The 20,031-nt window shown below is 41.8% G+C and overlaps 1 protein-coding gene across 1 annotated transcript in view; it reads left to right on the top strand.

Annotated features, from left to right (window-relative positions):
- The window catches only part of SBF2 (SET binding factor 2), a 636,382-nt gene that overhangs the window by 334,779 nt on the left and 281,572 nt on the right, over positions 1–20,031 (top strand). The window contains exons 4-6 of the mRNA XM_075065844.1: positions 4,348–4,464; positions 5,910–6,020; positions 18,011–18,116. Of these exons, the coding sequence (XP_074921945.1) occupies positions 4,348–4,464; positions 5,910–6,020; positions 18,011–18,116 (334 nt within the window). The remainder of the gene's footprint in view (positions 1–4,347; positions 4,465–5,909; positions 6,021–18,010; positions 18,117–20,031) is intronic.

Below are 20,031 nucleotides of genomic sequence, written 5' to 3'. Positions count from 1 at the left end.
TGGCTTTGGGCAGGGCTGCAGGGGTGTTGGGCAGGGGTTGGCTGGAGACAGGACAGGTTGTTTGGCAGAGTGGCTGTGGGCACGGTAGTGCAGAGCTGGCTGCAGGCGGGGGGGCCGACTGTGTGGGCAGGTCATGGGGGTGCAGCGAGGCAGCTGGAACCCCAGCCCTTTAAGTAGCCCAAACCCCCTTCTACTCCCGGGGACCTTTTAAATAGCCGCGGGAGCGCTGGGGAATGCAAGAGGGAGGCGGGGCTCGGCAGCTATTTGAAGGACCGGGAGTGGCAGAGGCAGCTGGAGCCCCAGGACTTTAAATACCCCCTCACTGCCCCAGGGCTCGGAGGGCCATTTAAAGGGCCCAGAGCTCCAGACGGGAGAGCGGCCTTGCGCGCTCTGGCCGGAGCTCCAGATGGGAAGCGGGGCTTGCCGCACTCCGGCTGGAGCCGTCGGCCTTTGCCGCACTCCAGCCGGAGCGCGGCAAGCCCCGCGTCTCTCGCTCTCCCGGCTGGACCCGGGTCAGAGGCAGCAAGCCCCGTGACTTCCGCTCTCCTGGCCGGAGCGCGACAAAGCCCCGCCATCCCACTCTCATGGCTGGAGCCCCGGCCGGAGCGCCGCAAGCCCCGCCGCCCGGCTGGAGCTAGCTGGGAGAGCGGGGCCATGCCGTGTTCCCGCCGGCGCTTCACTCAAAGGAGCGGGACCAGGGAGCAGACCGCAGCCGGGAACGGGAGTTTAAAAAAAAAAAAAAAAAATAAGTGCCTAAGGGCGGGGCTCTTAGGCACGGGTCCAATTGCCTGGCAGCACAAGGTCATTGAACAGGAAGCGGAATGACCCACACCCTTCCGTCCCCTTCCCACAACCCACAGCGACAAAATGGGAATGAGGTGCTCTGTGGGATAGCTGCCCACAATGCACCACTCACAACAGCGCTGCAACTGGTGCAAGTGTGGACACACTGCAGCGCTGGTCGCTGTCAGTGTGGACACACTGCAGCGCTGGCTGTACACAGCTGTACGAGCACAGCTGTAACTACCAGCGCTGCAAAACTGCCAGTGTAGCCACAGCCTATGACTGGCCTGGTAGGGAGCCAACTTCTCTCTTCCTTTATAGCCCACCTTAACCCTCACTTGGGGCGGAGGGGAAGGAATGGTAAGGTCCCAGCAATGGGTTGGCTGGGGAACAGGGTGTAAAAAGTGGGGGCTGGCAGAAACCCTCAGGTAGATACTGAAATGATCATGGAGTTACCTGCACTGTACACTTTTATCTGCTGGGTAGTCCCAGACATCTAATAATAAAGTTGTAGCCTAACTAAGCCATATCCAGTGTCTCCTGTCCTTCTTCCAGTATAGCTGGACAATAGTCTGTAGTCTCTTGTATTCAGAAGGAGCAGTACCAATATGCGGAGACTAAATAGCAACAAAGTTTTATATTTAGGGTATATTGAAAATTAAAATAGCTCTAGAAGAGTGGTTCCACTTGCTGGGTACAGATTCCTAAAGAGAGCGAAACTGGCTCTGTCATTTGCTATGAAAGTCCAAACTATTTTTAACTTTGGTTGACAGGATCTGTAGGATTTCCGAAAGATGTTCCCAGGTGTTTTTACAGTGATAAGTTCTGTAAATATTTTCAGCCTTAGGTTCAGTCCTTATATATTGAATCAAAGTAAATTCCATCAATTGTGAAACTCTCCCTAGAATTAGAAAAAAACCAATTGTTTTCCAATTAATGCATTTATAAAATTAACTCTTGAGGTTTAGTGGCATTGTTGTTTACTGCTTGTTTAGAGAAGCCATATATTCTGAATTAAAGTAGCAAAATGGAAGTGGCTGCATTCCTGTCAACTAAGAGAATTTGTGCCTAGACTCCTTCCTTGTAGGACAGTGATGACTAAATATATTACCTATATCTATATTTTTGAGGAACATGCCAGCAGTAAGAAGCTGCTGTTTCATGCTGTTAGAGCTAAAGGAAGTAGCCTCCCCACATTTATAATTAAGGAGATCTTGTGATATCTACATAGAAGAATGTTGGGTCAGAGGCACAAAGAAAGCGATTAGACATGTTTGGGGGGGTACTCAAAAACTGGAAAGACAGCACATTTTCTACAGTTTATGGTATGTCAGATAATGAATTTGTCAAAGAATGTGAAGAATGGCACCAATGAAAGACTGCTTAGTGTTTTGTTAGAATAATAACAAGCATGATCAAAACTAATCTTTGTGAATTAACAATACTTATTCTTTATTACTGTATAGAGTCTTTTTTTAGTATGGTTACTTGTGAAATGTGCTGAGTAATTGGTTATAAGGTTTATCTGAGTGATCTATTTCTTCTCCAGAAATTCAGCATTCCATAGGTTAATAATGTTTTTTTTGCAAATCCCAGCTGGTTTCCTTGTGAAGAAATTCCTGTAGTTCCTGGATTCTCTAGGGAAAGTGGTGAACAACCCTGTGGTTTTCAACTGCAAAATGGATTGAAACTTTGTCTGAGATTATATGGTCATTTTTGTTTGAATATGAAAAAGACTGCTAAAATTGCCTTAGTTACAATAGTATTTCTGTATATAGAAGATGTGTAGTAGTAAATCCATGCAGCAAACCCAAACTATTTTAACTAATGAAGTATTTTATCAGATTGTAAAAGCTCCATTTGATATAGACTGTCTTCCTATCTTTATCTACAGATATACACAGGGAACATTAATATGAAATACTGTCTTATTAAAATATATGACTGACAGCATGATTTGTTAAAGCACGGCACGTTCCAATGTTGTGCATATTTTTAATGATTTGTTTAAATACTTTGGCAAAGTGATGGCTTGGACTGCATCCTTTATATCACAGTCAAATGTACCTACAACAGTGGAAACTTATTTAAATAGAATTCCATATAAAATAAAAAATATTTTATTTATTTATTTTTCTGGTTTACAAAAATATATCTACTTCTCGTGTGTCTGGGTGCATGTACAGTGTAAAAATGCCACCAAATTAGTTAACTGGTGCTAATCGAACATGCATTATATTTCATCCTTCAAACCTAGAGTATATGCAATCCCAGTTAAATTCCTGCTTTAACCTATTCAGGTAAAGTCTGAGAAAACAGATGGGATATACATTGTGCTCTGAAGGTCAACAAACTTTAGTCATGCAGGGGATGTGACTTCCAGGGTCTCCAAATAATTAAATCTAGGATCTGTTCAACAACAACTGACTCTGTTACGTTGGAAAATGAAGACGATCTGGTCTCTCAGGTAACTAAGATCCAAATGGCATGCTGCCAAACTTTCAGAATAAAAACCAGCACATTGAATTACACCTGGAGGCATGTAGGGAGCCAGTGCAGTCTGGTGTAATGTGATCCCTTTGGCTAGCCTCGTTAAGTGGGTGAGTTGCTATACTCAGCAGCAGGTATAGCTTCTACATAGTCATCAGGTGTAATGCCATGTAGAGTGTATTACAGGAGTCTCATCTAGACGTAAAAAAACCAAGGGTGACAATAGCAAGATACACATTCAGGAGAATAGTTGAGCTAAATAAGGATGAAAAAGTTACTGTTTAGCCACTGATAGATGTATGTGAGACCCTCAGAACAGATACAGTCACCAATTACTGAGATCTCACTAAAAGGTATTAATTGAACCACATGTGATCCTAGTCATTTCTGCCATGTCCACAGTTAGTTCAAGAAAACGTGATCAGTGACATCAGACTTCTGACATACTAGAAGGAGTCAAACATACCTACAATATGTGCATAATAGTGCAGTAATAAAGTATTTACCAGTTTTCAGTCTCTTTAAAGTGCTGTAGCATAATTTTTGTGAAAGACTAAGCAGAGGATAAATGGCTAGTTTGGCATCCTATTTAGCCATATTGAATAGACTTCGGCCCTGCTCCTGCAGGTGACTTCAGAGGATCTCTGTATGTGTTCAGGGAGTGTACCCATTTACAGTTGTAGGTTCAGGTCCTTTTTTCTTTTAAACAGAATCCAGTTATTTATTTTTCACACAGTTTGACAGCACTACATTTTTGATATGAAAATGAGGAAACAGTTGTTCTTCATGGCAATGTGAGGGGTTTTAGTCAGTATTTTGGTCATTTTTAATAATTACATCACCAGAGTGTCTGTGCATATAGTGTCTTCTATACAGCTGTTGGGATTTTCGTATAGGTAGCTAAAAATAATGTGTGTTTGATTCTTTCACAGATTCCATGCAATATATTAAAAAAAAATTTCTAAGTGATCTTGGTCCTTAAACATTGTAAAAATATTTCTTTGTAGGAATACTAGCCTTATTTATAAGAACTGCTTCTTTCTATTAATTAACTGAAGTGTATGTGTTTTCAAGGGAACAAAAGAGACTGAAGGTGAAGAAGAGGAGTCTGGTTTAATTCAGCCTGCTGAAGTGTTTGCTCCCAAAAGCCTGGTGTTGGTGTCCAGACTAGATTATCCAGAAATTTTCAGGGTAAAGAATTCCCAGCTGCCATTTGTAATATGTGTCAGTGTACAAATCTGTTTTTAATGAGCAGCAATGACAAGTAGTTTTGATTTAAAACATCTCCGCATTGGTTTGGGAATTTACCAGCACAAGTAGAATTAGACTGTACTAAATAAAAATCAATGTCTAGGAGACAGAACGCCCCTCTGGGTTAATGCAGTGCCCTTTTATTCACAGAGGGCCTAGTTTTAAATCTACATAGACCACAAAATAAAGTCTTACTGAGCTCAGCTAAAAGCTTAATGAAAAAAATCTTCATGACAAAACCACTTCTTTTAGGTAAAATTAATCTCAACTGATACAATTTGTTTAAGAATATTGAGAATTAAATAAGTATCAAGGATTATAGTATATGAATTATCTTCCTACCTATAAAGTGAGTGAATTAGTGACTCTCCAGATCAATTTAAGATACATAAAGATTCTAAGGAATCTAAGATTTCTTTCAGTTGGTATTGTGACTGACCTGAAGTAAACAGAAAACTTAAATTTTTATCAGGCCTCTTGTACTTTCAGGTGTTTAAAAAAATTATTATATTAACTGAAGCAAAAATAGTTCAGCCTAGTAATGCAGGAATAATTCATTTAATAGTAAGTTGCTGCCATAGTGTTGAAATTATTTGTAACTGAATAACTCCTAACAAATTGATCCATTTTTCAGAATTTTCAATATTTTCGCCAGCTAGAAATAGAAGGCAGCCAAAGTGCTATTACTGAGCTGTGTAATTTACTCTATCCCTTCCTTCTCTAAGACTTATTGGGGACCAATATTGTATCATCTATTGCTAAACAAATAGCTTTATCAGTTTTGTCAAACTTACGATGAGAACCCTTAATCAAAATTGAAGAGATGCAAAATAAAGATACTAATGCTAAAATGTCAGTGCTGTTTATTTTAAAATAGTCTTTGTACTGAAATAACAAAAATACAAACTGTAAATAGAGAAGACATACAAATGTGGATCACTGATGCTCAGAACAATATTGGGATTATAGAAGTAAAATTGTAGGCATAAGTCCGAAATCAGATTCTGTGAGCATGGATCCCTGCAGTGACATGAATTCCCAATGATTTAGTGGTACTTTACATAAACATGGAGATTTATGGAAGGAGATCTCAGTGCTTGAGCAAGGGAACCCAGATTAAGCATTATATTTCTTTTTAAAATATGGATACACACACTGTAGAGTTTGTGAAGTCCAACAAGAATTCAGGGGGGTTGGTGTGACGTTTCTTCAACTGAGTGAATTCTTTTGCAGAAAATTACTTTTTCTCCTTTTGAAATGTACTTCACCATATTAAGATTGGCCTATGACATGTTTATTTTAAAGTTATTGTATATTTGTCAGCAATTATCACTGTTTGTCTTCACCACATAACAATTTTATATATTTATTATTCAACTTTTTAGGCTTGCCTTGGCTTGATCTACACTGTGCATGTGGATAGCCTGAATGTGTCCTTGGAGAGTCTCATTGCAAATCTCTGTTCATGCCTTGTCCCTGCAGCCGGAGGCTCTCAGGTAAGTGGAAAAAAGTATTTTTCCAGTTAATTTAATTTATGAAGAAAACAAAAAATAAATTCTTTAAATATTTTCATTGAAAAAAAGGATCATAGTTCAGCAGAGTGTTGTTCCTGTAGCCTGCCTTCTAAAGACAGAAAAAATTCCATTCCAGGTTAAGGTCAAAGGGTTAATTTTGCTATTGGATTTGCTTTTTACAAGGCATAGTAACAAATCAAGCAGTTTGTTATGAGTTCAACTTTTTTTTTAATACTATGTGATCAAAAATAATTTTGTTTTATGCATTTTTTCTTGGGGGCTCTGTTACGTGCCCTCCTTTTTCATTCACTTTGTGTATGTGTGATGGTATAGTTCGAGATTCCATTGCCCCTTTAATACAATTGCTACTTCAGTGCTAATTGTTTCTGACTCTCATTTTTATGACATACAAACATGATTATGAAGTAACAATATATTTATTCAGATTTCTAAAATGTAACTGAAGGTGTCCAAAGTACTCCAGAAACTAAAAATTACAGAATAAGCAAAGGGGTGTCCATAAGTATATCTACCTCGTCCTCAGCAGTCTTAACAAAGAGAGGAAGAAGGTACTTTCAATACAGATGTTGTCCAAACTGCAGGAGTGTAATATGTGGTGATGCTCTAAGACAAAATTATAAAATAACAATTATTTAATGAAGAAATAAATTATTTGATAGTCATTCTTACATGCAGTTAAAATAGGAATAACGTATTATGCCAAGATAACGAGTGCCACCAATCTCTCTTTGTAAAAGCACAAAGCTACAGAATTATCAAAGTTAACTGGAAGAATAAATAAATCTTCATGTGAATTGAACTACAAGTAACTCCTATGCTGATTAATGTGATTGGTGAGTAATATATTGTAGCTGGAAGTCAGGTTGCCATGAAGATTATAGATTCTTGATAACTGACATTCTCAGGCCTGGTTATCTACAGTATCTAATAACCGAAAAATCTCTAATCATTTTTGTAGAAACGGGATCTGTACACTATAAGCTAAACAGAGTAGTGGATAGTCCATTTTTCTAGTTCTAGTTTCATCAAGGATAATTGGGAAGATTTCTTTCAGGGTTTTTGGACTTTTCTAAATGAAGAAAAATTGCAGTCTAACTATTTTAGAGCTTCTTCAGGACCTAAAATTCTCTTGATGTTACACTAATTTCCTATAGATATAACATAACCTCATTCAGTAACATTTATTATATTGACTATAATATCTGAAACTATTGACAAAATTACAAAAAGCTAACAAGCACTGAAAGGTCTGATTCAAATAAAGTAACTCTCTTTGATCTATTTTTTTTTTTAGCAACACATCTTTAAGTAGGAAGTCAAAATTCATATGCATCATTGTGGAGAAGTTTACAGCTGATCCTGGCTGTACTGTTCCTGTTTCAGTTAGTGCTTTTGGTCCTTAACCTTCATCAGCACCAAAATCAATCTCACAAAATAAAATCTAGAAATTTAAAAAAAAAAATCTTCAAATATTGATGTTACATTTCTCTAATATGCAGAAATGGCAGGCATTTTTGAACAGTGGAGAAGCTGTAATCTACATATGTTTTCCTTGGGTGAGAATCCAGGTCTTTGTTCAGTAGCTTAAATAGTGAGACATCCCTGAAAATTAGATTATCAATTCATATTAGAGTTTTATAAATTGAATTTAGAATGCACGTTTTGTACACTTTGCCTCTCTGCTCTCCTATGGGCCCTCAGTTTCCTTGAAGCAACCCTGGAGACTCCCAGCTCTTTCCTGTTTTGATTCCATGCTCCACTTCGTAGGCGTCATCTATTAAATAGGAATTTCATCATTCTGCCAGCGCCACTCCTTAATCCGATGAAAGGGTCGCTGCTGATGTAAGATGCTCCCTTCTCCTTTAATTCAAAATAGTAGAGATCTGCGCTTGCCCAGCATTCTCTCCTTTCTTGGTAGGGACAAGTGACAACACTAAGGAATTCTCATGGAGCCTAGGTTCTAACATGGGTATGCAACCTATGGCACGGGTGCCGAAGGCGGCACGCAAGCTGATTTTCAATGGCACTCACGCTGCCCGGGTCCTGGCCACCAGTCCGGGGGGCTCTGCATTTTATTTTAATTTTAAATGAAGCTTCTTAAACATTTTAAAAACCTTCTTTACTTTACATACAACAATAGTTTAGTTATATATTATAGACTTACAGAAAGAGACCTTCTAAAAATGTTAAAATGTATTATTGGCACGTGAAACCTTAAATTAGAGTGAATAAATAAAGATTCGGCACACCACTTCTGAAAGGTTGCCGACCTCTGTTCTAACATGACAATGCAGACTACTACCACTACCTAGGTTGCTGGAGCTAACCCATGAGAGTTTTTTTTATTATTGTAGTGGGAGAAAAAGGTTTGGGAGACTATTAGATACTTTCCTTAGTTTAAAGCGGAAAGGACATAAACTCAGTGTCTTTTCCTCATACCTGTTCACAGCCCTTTTAACATTGGCTCAAACAGAAAACTACAAACAATATCTGTGAGGATTTCCCCACTAGCACTGCCATACAGATTAATTTCTTTCCTCATGCCTAGAAACTCCTGTGCCTCCCGTTCAGATATACTGATATAATGTGTTCTTCGCCTGGTTCACACCTGTATTCTACTTAAGTGTGTACATGTCCAGCACAAGCAGAGCTGGAAAGTTTTTCCATGCAGTGCGCAGTGGGGCAGTGCACTTGCGCATGCCTCCTTATGGCCCCTCCTGAGTCTATTTAAGGGTGGCAGCGCTTCAACTCTCCTCACTTTATTCTCATCACCTGGGCCTGAGTCAGAGGTCTCCTTGTGGTGTATCTCATGGTTACTATGCAGTTGGAAATTTTTCCCTTATGTGCCTTTGTTTTAAGCTTTCTGAAGTTAGTTGTAGTTTAGCAGTAGTAGTAGCTAGCAGTTAGCAATAGTTTAGATAGTTTTAGTAGATTAGGATAGAGTCTGGAGGCGTGCCATTACCAGCCTTCAAACATTGTTCCTAGTGTGGGTTAGATTTCCCAAACAGTTATCCCCACACATGCTATTTCTTATGCCTCCGTGAGGGGCACATCAAAGAGAAGTGTGGTATTTGTCATTCTTTTAAAAAGAAAATACAAATATCTAGAGATTTATGCCTCAGATAGCACCTTATGGAACAGATGAGGTAGCCTGTTTTGCCCAATCCTCCAGCCCCGGAGCTGGGCTCTGAGGTAACCACAGTCTCAGACAGGTTTCTGAACTCACTCTTCTCAACAGATGAGAAGAGGTTGGTCCTCCTCTAGAAAGCCACTATCAATAAGAACCCATAAAATAAACAAGAGACATTCCAAATCCAAAAAGGACTCCAGACTTCTCTGGGACTTGTCTGGAACACAGTTTAGAGTCGGGTCTTCATCCTATCTCTCCCTAGTACAAAGATGAGATTGTATTGCTATTGTATGGCAGGGTGTACATTGAGTTCAGTGCCAACACACCAGTCCTTTTGGACCCATCAATGCTGGGGGAGAGATAGCTCAGTGGTTTGAGTATTGGCCTGCTAAACCCAGGGTTGAGAGTTCAATCCTTGAGGGGGCCGTTTGGAGATTTAGTTAGGGATTGGTACTTCTCTGAGCAGGGGATTGGACTAGATGATCTCATGAGGTCCCTTCCAACCCTAATATTCTATGAATGCTACAGGCTTTTAAAGCAGTGTCTGACCTCCTTAGCTTTTCTGTCCCAATGGCACAAGACTCTTTAATTGAAGATATACCTTCAGCCATTCTGGGATGGAATGGAATACAATGACTGTACCAGTACTGGTTTGTGATTCGGAGAGGCAGTAAAGATGTTCCCCTGATACCGACTTCAGTCTTGTTCTCTACCAGATTGGTATAATCTTTCACTTTGAAATCTGTGTCAATGGTTTATCATGCAACTCAAGTTTTGGCACCAAATTATTCATCTGCTATGACACTGGCGCCACCTGAAAGGCCCCTTCCTTGCACCAAAATTTGAGAGGGGCCCTTTAACATATGGGGGTGCATCTAGGATTCCAACCACTGTACCAACCTTGGTACTGATGTTGCTGAGTTCCCTCTGGACTGTTGACTCAATAGGATACCTGCTAGCCACTCCAGGCATGGGTTCTCACTACCCTCTCTTTTTTTCCTCCAATTCTGACTCAGAATCATGCTCCTCTTCCCCTTCCCCTTTTAGGTGAAAAGTGAAAAGAGCCTCTGACACGTTTGTGGAAGGGGAGCATCAGTACTAAGAGCAGAACCACCTTGGTACTGGGAACAGACTGCTTTGGCAGAGTCCATATTAGCCTCCAATTCCATACCCACTATATCTGTGAACCTATGGGCACTTCTGGGGAGTTCCTTGATTGTAGACCTGTTCCATAGGAAAGTCCCGACCCCTAAGCTACTCTGAAGCGCTGCTGGTTTCACAGCAGAACTCATAGGCACCTTCTACTGAGCCACCACAACATCACCCTGAACCTGTGGCCCAGGTTTCAGTTGTGTCACAGAAAGAGCCCATTCCTCCTGTACCATTGTCATCGTCTTTGTCTGAGGACTCTGAAACCAGATGATTTTAAGTTGTACCAGGACCTTTTAAGGAAGATGGCAGCAGCATTTGGCATTCAGGCTGATTCTGTCCAAGAGAGTATGCATAACCTTCTGGACTTCTTGCAATCATCAGCCCCTGGGAAGGTTGCTCTTCCAGTGAACAAAGCACTTTTGGCACCCACTAAAACCTTGTGAAATACGCTGGCTTCCACAACTCCACATACAGAAAAACACTACCATGTTTCCATGCATAGCTGTGAGTATTTCTATTCCCACTGTGATAGACTCAGGCCAGTTGGGAACAGCAGAGTAGTAGAAGGGAGATAATACTGGCCACTGGATAAGCAGTTTTCTGTTCCCTGAGTGACCAGAGCAGGGGCTGCTCCAGGCTTATGAGAACACCTGACTACAATTAACCTGCTAACAGTCAGGTGAGGCTGTTAAGCACCTGACTTTAATTAAGGCCCCTCTGATGCTATAAAAGGGCTCACTCCAGTCAGGCCAAAGGGAGCCAGAGGAGAGGAAGTGCATGCGAGGAACTGGGAGAAAGAGGCGTGCAAGAAGCTCAGAGTGAGTAGGCATACTGCTGAAGGACTGAGAAGTACAAGCATTATCAGACATCAGGAGGAACGTCCGGTGGTGAGGACAAAGAAGGTGTTGGGAGGAGGCCATGGGGAAGTAGACCAGGGAGTTGTAGCTGTTGCGCAGCTGTTCCAGGAGGCACTCTAGACAGCTGCAGTCCACAGGGCCCTGGGCTGGAACCTGGAGTAGAGGGCAGGCCTGGGTTCCCCCCTAACCTCCCAACTCCTGATAAAACACAGGAGGAATTGACCTGGACTGTGGCTTCTACCAGAGGGGAACGTCTCTGGGCAGTTTCCTGACCCACCGGGTGAATCTGTAAGGCGAGCAAATCCACCAATAAGCAGAGGACCCACCAAGGTAGAGGAGGAACTTTGCCACAACTGGTGTCAGGAGTGGGATTTGGTGTGCACAGCGCAGTGGAAGAAGGAGAGATGTTTAAAACAAAACAAAAAAAAAAGGGAGAGGGTTTTGTTTTTTTTTCACCACAATGGATGACGTAGTACAGGCATTGATACAAGTTACGGTGGCCCAGCAGGAGGCTACCTGTGTCCAGGCAGCCGCCCAACAGGAAGCAGGGCAACTGCAGCAAAGGCTGTTCAAGACTGAGCTATGTTGCAGGAACTGGTAAACCAGGTAAAGACCCTTACAAAGCTGAACCGCGGCCATGATGGGACACGGATCATACGGGCCAGCCACTGGCTGCAGAAAATGACACGGGAGGATGATGTAGAGGCATACCTTCTGGCCTTTGAGAGGACAGCCCTATGGGAGGCCTAGCTTCGAGATCAGCGGTCTGGCATCCTCGCCCCATTCCTGTGTGGGGAGGCCCAGAAGGCCTACCATGATCTGCCTGAAGAGGCTGCAGGAGACTACCCCCAGATGAAAGCAGAGATCCTGGCCAGAACTGGGGTAACGACCGAAGGTATCACAGACCCAGCGGTATCACGAGTGGAGGTACCAGGAAGACAAAAAAACCCAAGGTCCCAATTGTATGACCTCATCTATCTTGCACGAAAGTGCTTGTGAACGGAGTCTTGGAGTCTGGAAGAGATACTAGAGGTTCTGGTCATCGACCGGTACATGAGGGGACTACTGCCAGACCTTTGTGCCTAGGTAAGCCAGAACGAACCCTCCGCCTATGACGAGGTTGTTGCCCTGGTAGAGAGGCGAAGGACAGCGAGGGAGCTGACCCTACCAGTTAAGGAAGGCACCTCGGGTTAAACCAGCAGCACTAAGCCCTAAAGATCGGGTGACTGGGCCACCAGGAGGGCCTGAGTGGAAAAAGAGAAGGGCTGAAGGCTCATCAGAGACCACAAAGAGTCAGAGCACTGAGAGAGAAGAGAATCATGATATTAGACTGCACAAACCAAGAGACCTGGGAACGCCTAGGGCTCCATACAGATGTTATGCCTGCGAGGAGTGGGGACACATACCTACACAGTGTCCCAATGCTGAGGAGCCTATGCAGTGGGCAGACCAATGCTCACTTAACCCCACATATGTACACCAGACCAGTGAAACTAAAGGGGGTAGAGACCATGGCACTGGTTGATTTGGGAAGTGCTATCATGCTTATCTCAGTGAAGTGTAGTCAGCTGCTGCAGGCTAAACGTACAGGGAGAACAGGCGTTAGGGACAGTGAGTTACTACCCCACCATCCCAGTAAAATATAGAGATCCAAGGGAACACTACTGAGGTAGCAGTAGATGTAGTCCCTAAACTCCCATACTCAGTGCTCATAGGGAGGGACTTCCCAGGGTTTCGAGACTTACTCCCAGTAGGGGGACTTGAGAAAGATGGAAACCCTGAAATTAGTGAGACATCCACAGCAGACTGTCAACCCGCAATCTTCTCTGAAATATCCCCTGATTTTTTTCTCCACTCGCAGACAGGGTAGAAAGACGAAAAGGGAAAGAAGGGCAGCTAAGACCTTGGGAACCCGAAAACTGACCCAAAGCCAGAGCGTCACTCTCATAGGTTGGCAGACCCGAGCAGCTGAAAAGGAGGCCGCCCAGGAGGGAAAAGCACCCGAGTCTGACCCCCCTACCCTAATGCCTCTGAACCAGTAGAGGTGACAGAGACAGGGCCCCTAGATCTCAGGCAGATTAGCCCCAGGAGAGGAAATTTTGGATGGGACCAGGCCGAAGACCCAAGGTATGATAACATCAGGAAGGAGGTGACCAAAATAGATGGATGGGGTCCCCGTGGAAGGGAAAACCCAGGGTCCAGGACCCTACTTCATAATGAAGGATCTCTTATCTGGTTGCACCAGTACAGGGGCAGAAGGGACAGCAGATCCTAGTAACTCAAAAACACCAGAACACTGTATTAAGTCTTGTCCATAGTCATTTTGGGGGGGGGCATTTGGGGGTAGAGAAGACCCTGACATGGGTCCTACGATGGTTCTTCTGACCCGGAGTACATGAAGTGTGAAGGTACTGTGCATCCTGCCCAGAGTGTCAGCTGCACAGTCCCCGTCCCCACTTGAGGGCACCTTTAGTACCGCTTCCCATCACAGAGGTCCCCTTTGAGCGAATAGCGATGGACCTAGTGGGACTCCTGGAGAAGACAGCTCTCGGCCACGAATATATACTTGTTGTTTTGGACTATGCTAGTCACTACCCAGAAGCTACTCGCTACCCCCTGCGGAACACAGATGCTAAAACGATAGCCTAAGAGCTGGTGGGAATCTTGCCCAAGTAGGGCTACCGAAGGAGATATTAACAGACCAAGGAACCCCATTTATGTCGAAGCTAATGAAGGACCTCTGTACGCTGCTCCATATACATACACTGAGAACTTCAGTCTACCATCCACAGACTGATGAGTTGGTAGAAAGGATTAACCGAGCCGTCAAGGCTATGATAAAGAAGGTGTTAAGTCGGGACGGGAAAGACGGGGACACCCTCCTACCTTACCTTATGTTCGCTATCCAGTAGGTACCTCAGGCCTCAACTGGATTCTCCCCCTTTGAGCTGTTATATGAGCGCACTCCCCGAGGCATCCTAGACATAGCCAAGGAAATTTGGGAGGAGGAACCCAGTGAGGGGAAGAATATAATAGAGCATGTGCTATAGATGAGGAACCGGATAGCCTGGGTCACTCCCATAGTGAGGGAGTACCTAGAGAAGGCCCAAGAGGCCCAGCAAACCTACTATAACCATGAAGCCAAGGTTCGTCAGTTTCAGCCTGGTGACCGAGTAATTTCTCAAAGGTGTTATTCCTCTCTATCCCCCTATAAAGAATGCAGTTACTATGTGGGACTTAAATACAGTGCTGGCAGCTCTTATGGGCCCCTCATTTGAGCTGCTAGCTAATTGCTCTCTAGCTCAACTTCCTCAGAAAATAGCTTTCTTCATTGCAACAATGTGAGCCAGAAAAGTGGGAGAATTTCAGTATTGGATGGCAGGCCCTCCATTTACAGAGTTCTTTAAAGATAAGGTGACCTTAAGACCACATCCAAGTTTTTGGCCAAAGTTGTATTATGACTTTCATCTAGAACAAATGATATACGCAGTCCAGAAAGGATGAACAGTGTCTTAATACATTAGATGTGCGAAGAGCACTGGCATTCTGTTTAGATAGAATGAAGCCATTTCAAGCATCTCTCCTTGCCTTTTTGTTTCTTATCATGACAGAATGAAAGGTCAGGCAGTTTCAGCCCAGATTATCTCTAGATGAATTACAGCATGCATTACAACAGCCTACAGGGCAGCAAACCTTTCCCACACTGGAAAGACTCCTTGCTCATACCACAAGAGCACAAGCTATCTCTGTGGCCATCTTACAAGACATATCTATTCTGGACATAAATGCTGTTGCGTGGGCCTTTACTCGGCATCATGCTATCACAACTGCTTCCAGATCTGATGCAAACTTTAGAAAAATAATCTTGCTGTTGCTTTTCAAATAGACTTCAGGCCTCACCTCTTACCTGAACTGCTTGGGAGTCACCTGAGTGGAATACAGATGTGAAGAAGAAAAAATTATTACTTACCTATTCTGTAACTCTTGTTCTTCAGGATGTAGTTTATACATGTATTCCTTGACTCCCTTTCTGTCCCCTTTGCACTGGAGTCTTGAGCCATTGTGACAGACCCAGGCCAGTGGGGTGCAGGAGTCTGGTAGAGGGCAAATATACTGGTCACTGAGTGAGTAGTTTTCTATTCCCTGAGTGACCAGAGCAGGGTCTGCACTAGAGTAGTCAGGAACTTGCTAGCACCAATTAAGGCAGACAGGCTGATTAGAACACCTGCAGCCAATCAAGGCAGGCTAATCAGGGCACCTGGGTTTTAAAAGGAGCTCTCTCCAGTCAGGTGGAGAGGAGCCAGAGGAGAAGAAGTGTGTGTGAGGAGCTGGGAGCAAGAGACACAAGGAGCTGAGACTGAGAGGGGTGTGCTTGCTGGAGGACTAAAGAGTACAAGCATTATAGGTTATCAGACACCAGGAGGAAGGTCCTGTGGTGAGGATAAAGAAGGTGTTTGGAGGAGGCCTTGGAAGTAGCCCAGGGAGTTGTAGCTGTCACACAGCTGTTACAAGAGGCGCTATAGACAGCTGCAAATCCATAGGGCCCTGGGCTGGAACCCGGAGTAGAGGGCGGGCCTGGGTTCCCCCCAAACCTTCCAACTGCTGATCAGACACAGGAGGAGTTGATCCAGGCTGTGGGGGAGATCACTGAGGTGAGCAAATCTGTCAATAAGCACAGGACCCACCAAGATAGAGGAGGAACTTTGTCACACCATATATTCTGGTACAAAAGAACTCTGGAAGGCTGAGGTGGTGCAGTCCTTAAATAGCCTTATAAGGGGCTATGAGGAAGTGTGCGGCGCATGTAACGCCCTGACAGGTACTACTATGGAAATCCTCTGGCTCCAGGTCACAGTTACAGAATAGGTAAGTAACCATTTTTTCTCTTCTTCAGATAGGTAAAATGACAATCTCTTTGAAGTAAAAATATCAAATTAGAAAGCAGCAGAAATATAATTAGGTTCACACTGTAAATTCTCAGGAAATTATCCACCATAGGAATTCTCCTCTTGATTTTATGTACAATAATATGGTTCAACCAGACTTTTGGATTTACTGTAACGTTCTCTAATATTTTTAAACACAAGTACAAAACAAGGAGAATTCAGGTGTAAATGGTTGACTTTCCACCAGTTTGCTTTGAAGAAAATCAAATATCTTTCCATCTACAATCTACAATCTCACTAAACTTTATTGTAGGGCTATTGAAGTCTCTAGAAAAGTGGACTTAGCTGTATAACAGATTTTAACTCTTGTATTATTAGATTTAACAAAGTAGCATTGCACCTCAGATGTAAATTAAAAAGCCAATTAGGTTAACATAATATGAATTTTGTATCAGAGCTGGTGATATGAATCTTTGAAATGGTATGTTATGAATGCAGTCTGTCTTTAGTTAGGAAAATGAAAGCTACCAGTAAGTGAAAGCTGTGCTAAGCTTTCGAGGACAGAATTATGTCTTTACTCCACTTTGCCATATTTATTTTTCTAGGCTTTAAATATTGTAGACAGGAAAATAGGTAGAATTCCAGCAATAAATTACTTTGCATACCAACAGAATAATTGTTACAAATTTTAACAGAACAGCAGATGATGTATTTCAGATGTATTTTATCTGGGGTCTGATATAAACAGCTTGATATTGTAAGGTCTATTATTATGACTTCTGACTAAAGCTAACATTTCAGAAGTTCAGGTGTAAGCATTGCTGTATCAGCTGAACTTTGAATGACACTCCTGACTGTGATTTTTTTCTGTAGAAAGGATGTTGGGCATAAGCTGAGACTTATTGTGGCACCAATTTTTGTTGCACAGTGGTTGTGCACATCAAAATTGCAAAGAAGATGAATGATATGAATGAAAAATTATTACTGTGATTAGGAGAGTCATTAAGATTAACGAGGTCATCTTTTTCTAATTTTTTCTTATTTAAACTACTGAAGAAAATTAATCACAGTTTTAAAACACACTCGTAAATAAAATATTTGGTAGCAGACCTTAAACCGTTTCTGTAACAGATGATGATAAAGTAGTCTGCTATTATAGCCTTCCTTATTTTATAATTCCCACAAACTTCATGACCTGGTAATCCCAGTCTCAAAGTTATTTCACTTCTTTGTTATTAACCTAACATTTTATTCTGTTGTCAATGCTTTTTTTTAACCATTTTTACTCTGTTCTTTGCAGTTCTTTAATGTTTTTCATGATGTTGCATATCTTCATGGAAACCAATTGATAACTATTTGAACAATTCAATTTCCTTCCTCAGTTTCTTGAGGGAGGAAGTTGTCACATTCAAACTGTCATTCCACTGCCCTTATTTTACTTCTCCATCTTTTCCAGACATCTTTTTGTTAAATGATGTACCAAAACTATTTTTTAATAAAATGAAAAGTGTATTAACATGAAAAATGTAAAGATTTCTTTTAGTTTAAATAATGCTGAAAGAATTACATCCAGGGGATACAGTTAGTTACAATTGTTAATAATCATCACCATCCTTGAATGAAGAGATTAATGCTGGTCAGATGCTAGTGTTGTTGAGTGGTACTTCTTCTGGAGATGCTTCGGTCGTAACTGCTGTCCCATTAAAGTCACTGCTAACCTGTGCAGAGGACACTGATTTCCAACATAGATTTAAACTTCAGTGTGTAATAGAAATAATAATGTCTTTGAGATTGAAATAGGTAAATAACAATATAACATTTTATACTGTGTGCTTGGTCTGAATAAGAGATTAAATATATATAGCAAATATGTAAAACTATGTACAAACGAGATTAAAGTATGTATTGAAATATCTCTATCTACAGAAATTGTTTTCACTGGGAGCAGGAGACAGACAACTGATACAAACCCCTTTACATGATAGCCTTCCTGTTACCAGTACCAGTGTGGCTCTTCTTTTTCAGCAGTTGGGTAAGTCTGTTCTTAGTTTCTTATGGTGTTTTACAAAATGTTATAGAATGAGATATTCTCATTTAATTTAGTTGAGTTAGGTCAGGGATCAAAAAAGCTTGCATTAATGCTATGATAGTGATTATTTGTTTTGAATGAAATAGCTATAATGCTTTTGTTACGTTTATATCTGACGTAGGGTTACCAGATGGCAAGTGTGAAAAATCAGTGTCTGGGGGGTAGGGGTAATAGGCGCCTATATAAGACAAAGCCCCAAATATCTGGACTGTCTCTAAAAATCGAGACATCTGGTCACCCTAATCTGATCATATAAACTTCCTTTCTCCACATCCCATTCTTGTATCAGAGGGGTAGCCGTGTTAGGCTGGATCTGTAAAAGCAGCAAAGAATCCTGTGGCACCTTATAGACTAACAGACGTTTTGGAGCATGAGCTTTCGTGGGTGAACACCCACTTCATCAGATGCATCTGATGAAGTGGGTATTCACCCACGAAAGCTCATGCTCCAAAACGTCTGTTAGTCTATAAGGTGCCACAGGATTTTTTGCTGCTATCCCATTCTTGGAATTTTTCTCTGGCATTATGCAATACTTGCAAGCCTGTTGTAGATAGAGTTAAACCTGGCTGTGTTTCATTACACCTGTATCATATAAAGAATTTCCTCCCTGGCCACCATAGCAGCCCTCTACATATCCAAGGAGGATAATTTTGAAACTAGCATAACTTAAAATCACACATCATACTCCCATCAAAAAGTTTAGTGGACTCCATAGTACTTGCTGCTAATATCTCTCTAACTTATTACAATAGTAATTGCAAAGAACCGCTGGCCCATTCTCTTTATTTTGGTTCCAAATTGAATGACGAAGACCACTGCATCTTTAACTATGATCCCACTTCACCCAGTAGACCACTCCTGACTCTGACCATTTTGCTTCATTACTGAAATATGAACTGCAAAACTCCTACCTAAATTTGGTGTGGGTTTGGGAGCTGGAAGGAATCAGTAAATCTGCTCTCTAAATTTCTGAGCCTCTGGGCAAGTATTCAACAATAAAAAGGCCTAGGGATACATGTGGGGAGTGAGGCAACAACATAAACGTAGAATGAAAATAGAAAGATTTTTACTGAGGAGGAGGAAGAAAAGCCTGTGAATTTGGGCAAATCAGCCTGAGACACTTGCCCCCTTTGGGATATACCACTGAAAAGGAAAAATATGTATAGGGATAATCAAAGCGAGAGCTTTAAGGGAAATCCACTTGTATGAAAAGCGTTAACTATTAACCCTGAAAAAAAATACACTACAGGATTCTGTATCTATCTAGTACTCAACTCCATTAAAATGTGTTGATTAATACTAACAAATTGAAGACCCTGGGTTCTGTTCTATTCTGTTATTTGTGAAGGAAAAATGTTCCATTTCAGAGTCTGATTAGCATTCTGCCTCATATGTAGGTGCAGATTAAGAATTGGGACAACTGCAGAATTATGCGTGAGATTTTGTTGCTGCACTTTCAACTCGAGATTGTTCTCACCTTATAAATCAATATGTGAAAAATATGCTTTCCATTCCCATTAATTGTCCTGAGATATTTGATAATTAAGTTCAGTGCTTTGGTCGGGTTATGGCTGGTAAGAATAATAGCCCTTGATAGTCTAAGGATAGTGATAATAGACAAATTAGTGTACACTAAAGAATTGTAAGCAGATCCTTCGTAATGGGAACCAAATTTACAGAAAATATTGAATTTACTCTGTCATAGCCGATTCGCCGTTCTGCTTCTGTTACAGATTGTTTTCAAATGTTAAAATAAACCTTACTTATTCAGGAATGAAAGACTGGAATAATATGAGACATGTTCTCAGCCAGCATGAATACTTCCCAAGCCACAGAAAATGCATGTAAGTGGTTGGAG

Source organism: Chelonoidis abingdonii, chromosome 4 (assembly GCF_003597395.2).
Source record: "Chelonoidis abingdonii isolate Lonesome George chromosome 4, CheloAbing_2.0, whole genome shotgun sequence".
Taxonomy (NCBI): Eukaryota; Metazoa; Chordata; order Testudines; family Testudinidae; genus Chelonoidis; species Chelonoidis abingdonii.
This window is presented reverse-complemented; position numbering and strand designations above follow the sequence as displayed.